Here is a 2,514-nt window from a genome sequence, read left to right as displayed (position 1 = left end):
GCCTCCATCGCTTCGCGCACTCGCTTCCCGTCGCCGTAGAGGGCGGCCTCAAACTTGGCCAGATCCGCCTCGCCCTCAAAGCCGCCACGTCCTTCAAATTGGGCAAAGAAGGCGCCAAAGACCTCGTCGACGGCCGCCCGGCGCACCTCCGCCAGGGCCGCCTCCTTCTCCTCTAGTTGAGCTCGAGCCGCCGCAAGCTCTTCCTCCTTCGCGGGAATCTTCTCCTGCTCCAGCGCCACCAGCTCCGCCTGCTGCCGGGCGAGCCGGGTCTTCAGGTCCTCCAGGTGGGCTCGCTTGATGTTCAGCTGGGCGGTGAGTCTGCAGGAAAAAAGGAGTTAACTAAAAAAAGATAACAAACTCAGTCCCTCAGCCTTACCTGACCACCTTCGCCGCCAGCGGCTCCAGCGCCGTGGTCGCCTCCGTCAGCGCCTGCTGCGCCTCCGTCAGCTGGCGCTCCTTCCGCGCCACCCGCTCCTCCTCCGCCTGGAAGGACTCGTCGTCAAAGGCGTCCAGGCCATGGGCTCCAAAGCCGCCGCCAACGCCGCCTCGGCCTCCAAAGTCGGCGACAATCTCCACCGGGTTGTTGTAGAGCGTGCCGCAGCGGGCGGAGATGGCCCGGCACTGCCGCAGCTGGTTCACCACGGCACTGGCCGTCTCCCGATCGGGCGCCACCACCGCATTGCCCACCGCCATAAAGAGGGCCCGGTCGGCGTTGGCCACCCCCGGCGGCAGGCGGATGAGGTCGTAGAGGAGGCGGCAGGAGTGGCTGTCCGCCTGACCGCCGTGGTCATGACCATCACCTCCTCCCCTTCCTCTAATCTTCTTAACGGCCTCGCGCATCGGCGCCAGCGACTCGGAGAGCGGCGAGGTGGAGCGGCTGCCGCGCGGCAGCAGCACGTCCAGGGGGAGAAACTTCAGCGAGGCGTAGTCGGAGCGCGCCTCCTGCTCCATCACCTCGCGCATGGTGGCCATCGAGTCGACCAGTACGGTGTTCAGGTGACGGCGGGCGACGATGTTGTACACGGCCAGGTGGCTTCGGCGGAAGAGGAAAGGGTAAAAAAGTTTAGAAATAGGGCTAATTAAACCACCACCTCCACCCCCTACCTTCGATTGGCGGGCTTGCAGAGGGCGCCCAGGCGACCATGCACCCGACCACGGTACGCCGCCACCAGTCGGTCAATCTTCGCCTTCTCCTCCACCCGCTTCCGGTTCAGCAGAAAAGAGCTAAACTTGGCGCGGAACGTCTCGCGCGCCTCCTTCAGCCCTCGCTCCTGCTGCTGAAGCGCCTGGGCAGCCGCATCGCGCGCCCCCCTCGCCACCGCCTCCTCCGCCAGCGCCTTCTCCTGAGCGGCGGTCAGCGTGGCGACGTCGGCGGCCAGCGAACTGAGCGCCCGCTCCACCTGCTCGTTGGCCGCCTCCAGGCCGGCGCGCTCCGAGGCGAGAAAGGCCAGGTCCCGTTCGCCGGTGGTCACCTCGCGCCCCAGGCGGGCAATGTCGCGCTCCAGGTCGGCCGCCCGTGAGTAGCCGTCGCCGGTCGTGGCCAGTCGCTGCTGCAGGGTTTGCTTCAGTCTGCAACAAAAGGGTTAGAAAGTTTTAACCAAAAGCACACCACCACACTTACCGAATAAACTGGTTCTGCTGCTCGGGGGTGAGCTGAAGCTCCCCACCACCGCCACCTCCTCCTTCTTCTTCTCCCGAAGCCTGCTGCTCTCGCTGCAGTTGCTCGTTCGCCGCGGCAATGCTTCCGTCAATCTCCGCCAGCTCCTCGCGGTACTGCTCCGCCTCCTGCAGCATCACCACCCGTTTCCGCTCCAACTCGTGGGCGTTTCGCTGCGCCAGGGCGTGTCGCTTCCGCGCCGCTCCCAGCTGCGCCTCCAGCGTGCGCAGGGCGCTCTGCTCCTGCGCCTCCATCTCCAGCGCGGCAGTGCGGTGCTCCCCCTCGGCGGCACTGGCCGCCCTCGCGGCCGCCTCCAGCGCCCGCTTCGCTTCGGCCTTCGCGCGCTCCAGGCCGCCGCGGATGGCCGCCTCCGCGTCGGCCACCTCCGCCTCGGCCAGGCGGAGGCGCCCTCGGGCGCGCTCCAGCTCGGCGGCGTTCTCCTGCAGGTCGAGCAGCGCCAGCCGGCTGCGCAGCGTCTCAATCTGCCCGGTGATGTTGTCGCCCGCCTGTCGGCNCCTCGGGCGCGCTCCAGCTCGGCGGCGTTCTCCTGCAGGTCGAGCAGCGCCAGCCGGCTGCGCAGCGTCTCAATCTGCCCGGTGATGTTGTCGCCCGCCTGTCGGCGCTCAATCATACTGCGAATGAACTCATTCGAGCGGAGGAGGCTGGTGCGCTCCTGGCGGCAGATCATCAGCTGGTCGCTCTTCTCCTTGATGGCTTTCTGCATGAGGGAAATAAGATAAAAGATCAAAACTGTAAATCATCATCAGTAAAATAAGTCCAACTTACATTGAGGCGGTTGTAGGCGGCCGCGTACTCCCCGCTGCCCGACAGCTCCTCAATCACCTTCGTCAGCTTGT

The 2,514-nt window shown here is 66.1% G+C and overlaps 1 protein-coding gene across 1 annotated transcript; it reads right to left on the bottom strand.

Moving 5' to 3' along the window:
- Positions 1-24: 24 nt before the first annotated feature.
- On the bottom strand, positions 25-1,911 carry LOC108355247 (structural maintenance of chromosomes protein 1A-like; the record flags this gene model as incomplete). The annotated part of the gene is made up of 4 exons (XM_017606414.1): positions 1,622-1,911; positions 1,105-1,569; positions 377-1,033; positions 25-318 (listed from the first exon to the last, which is right to left on the bottom strand). Coding segments are annotated over exons 1-4 (1,706 nt in total), but the record flags the coding sequence as incomplete, so codon positions are not given.
- Positions 1,912-2,514: the final 603 nt, after the last annotated feature.

This window comes from Rhagoletis zephyria, unplaced genomic scaffold (assembly GCF_001687245.7).
Source record: "Rhagoletis zephyria isolate East Lansing unplaced genomic scaffold, Rhagoletis_zephyria_1.1 Rzeph_scaffold_43721, whole genome shotgun sequence".
Lineage (NCBI taxonomy): Eukaryota > Metazoa > Arthropoda > Insecta > Diptera > Tephritidae > Rhagoletis > Rhagoletis zephyria.
Note: the sequence above shows the minus strand (reverse complement) of the source record. Positions and strands in the feature narration are given on the sequence as shown.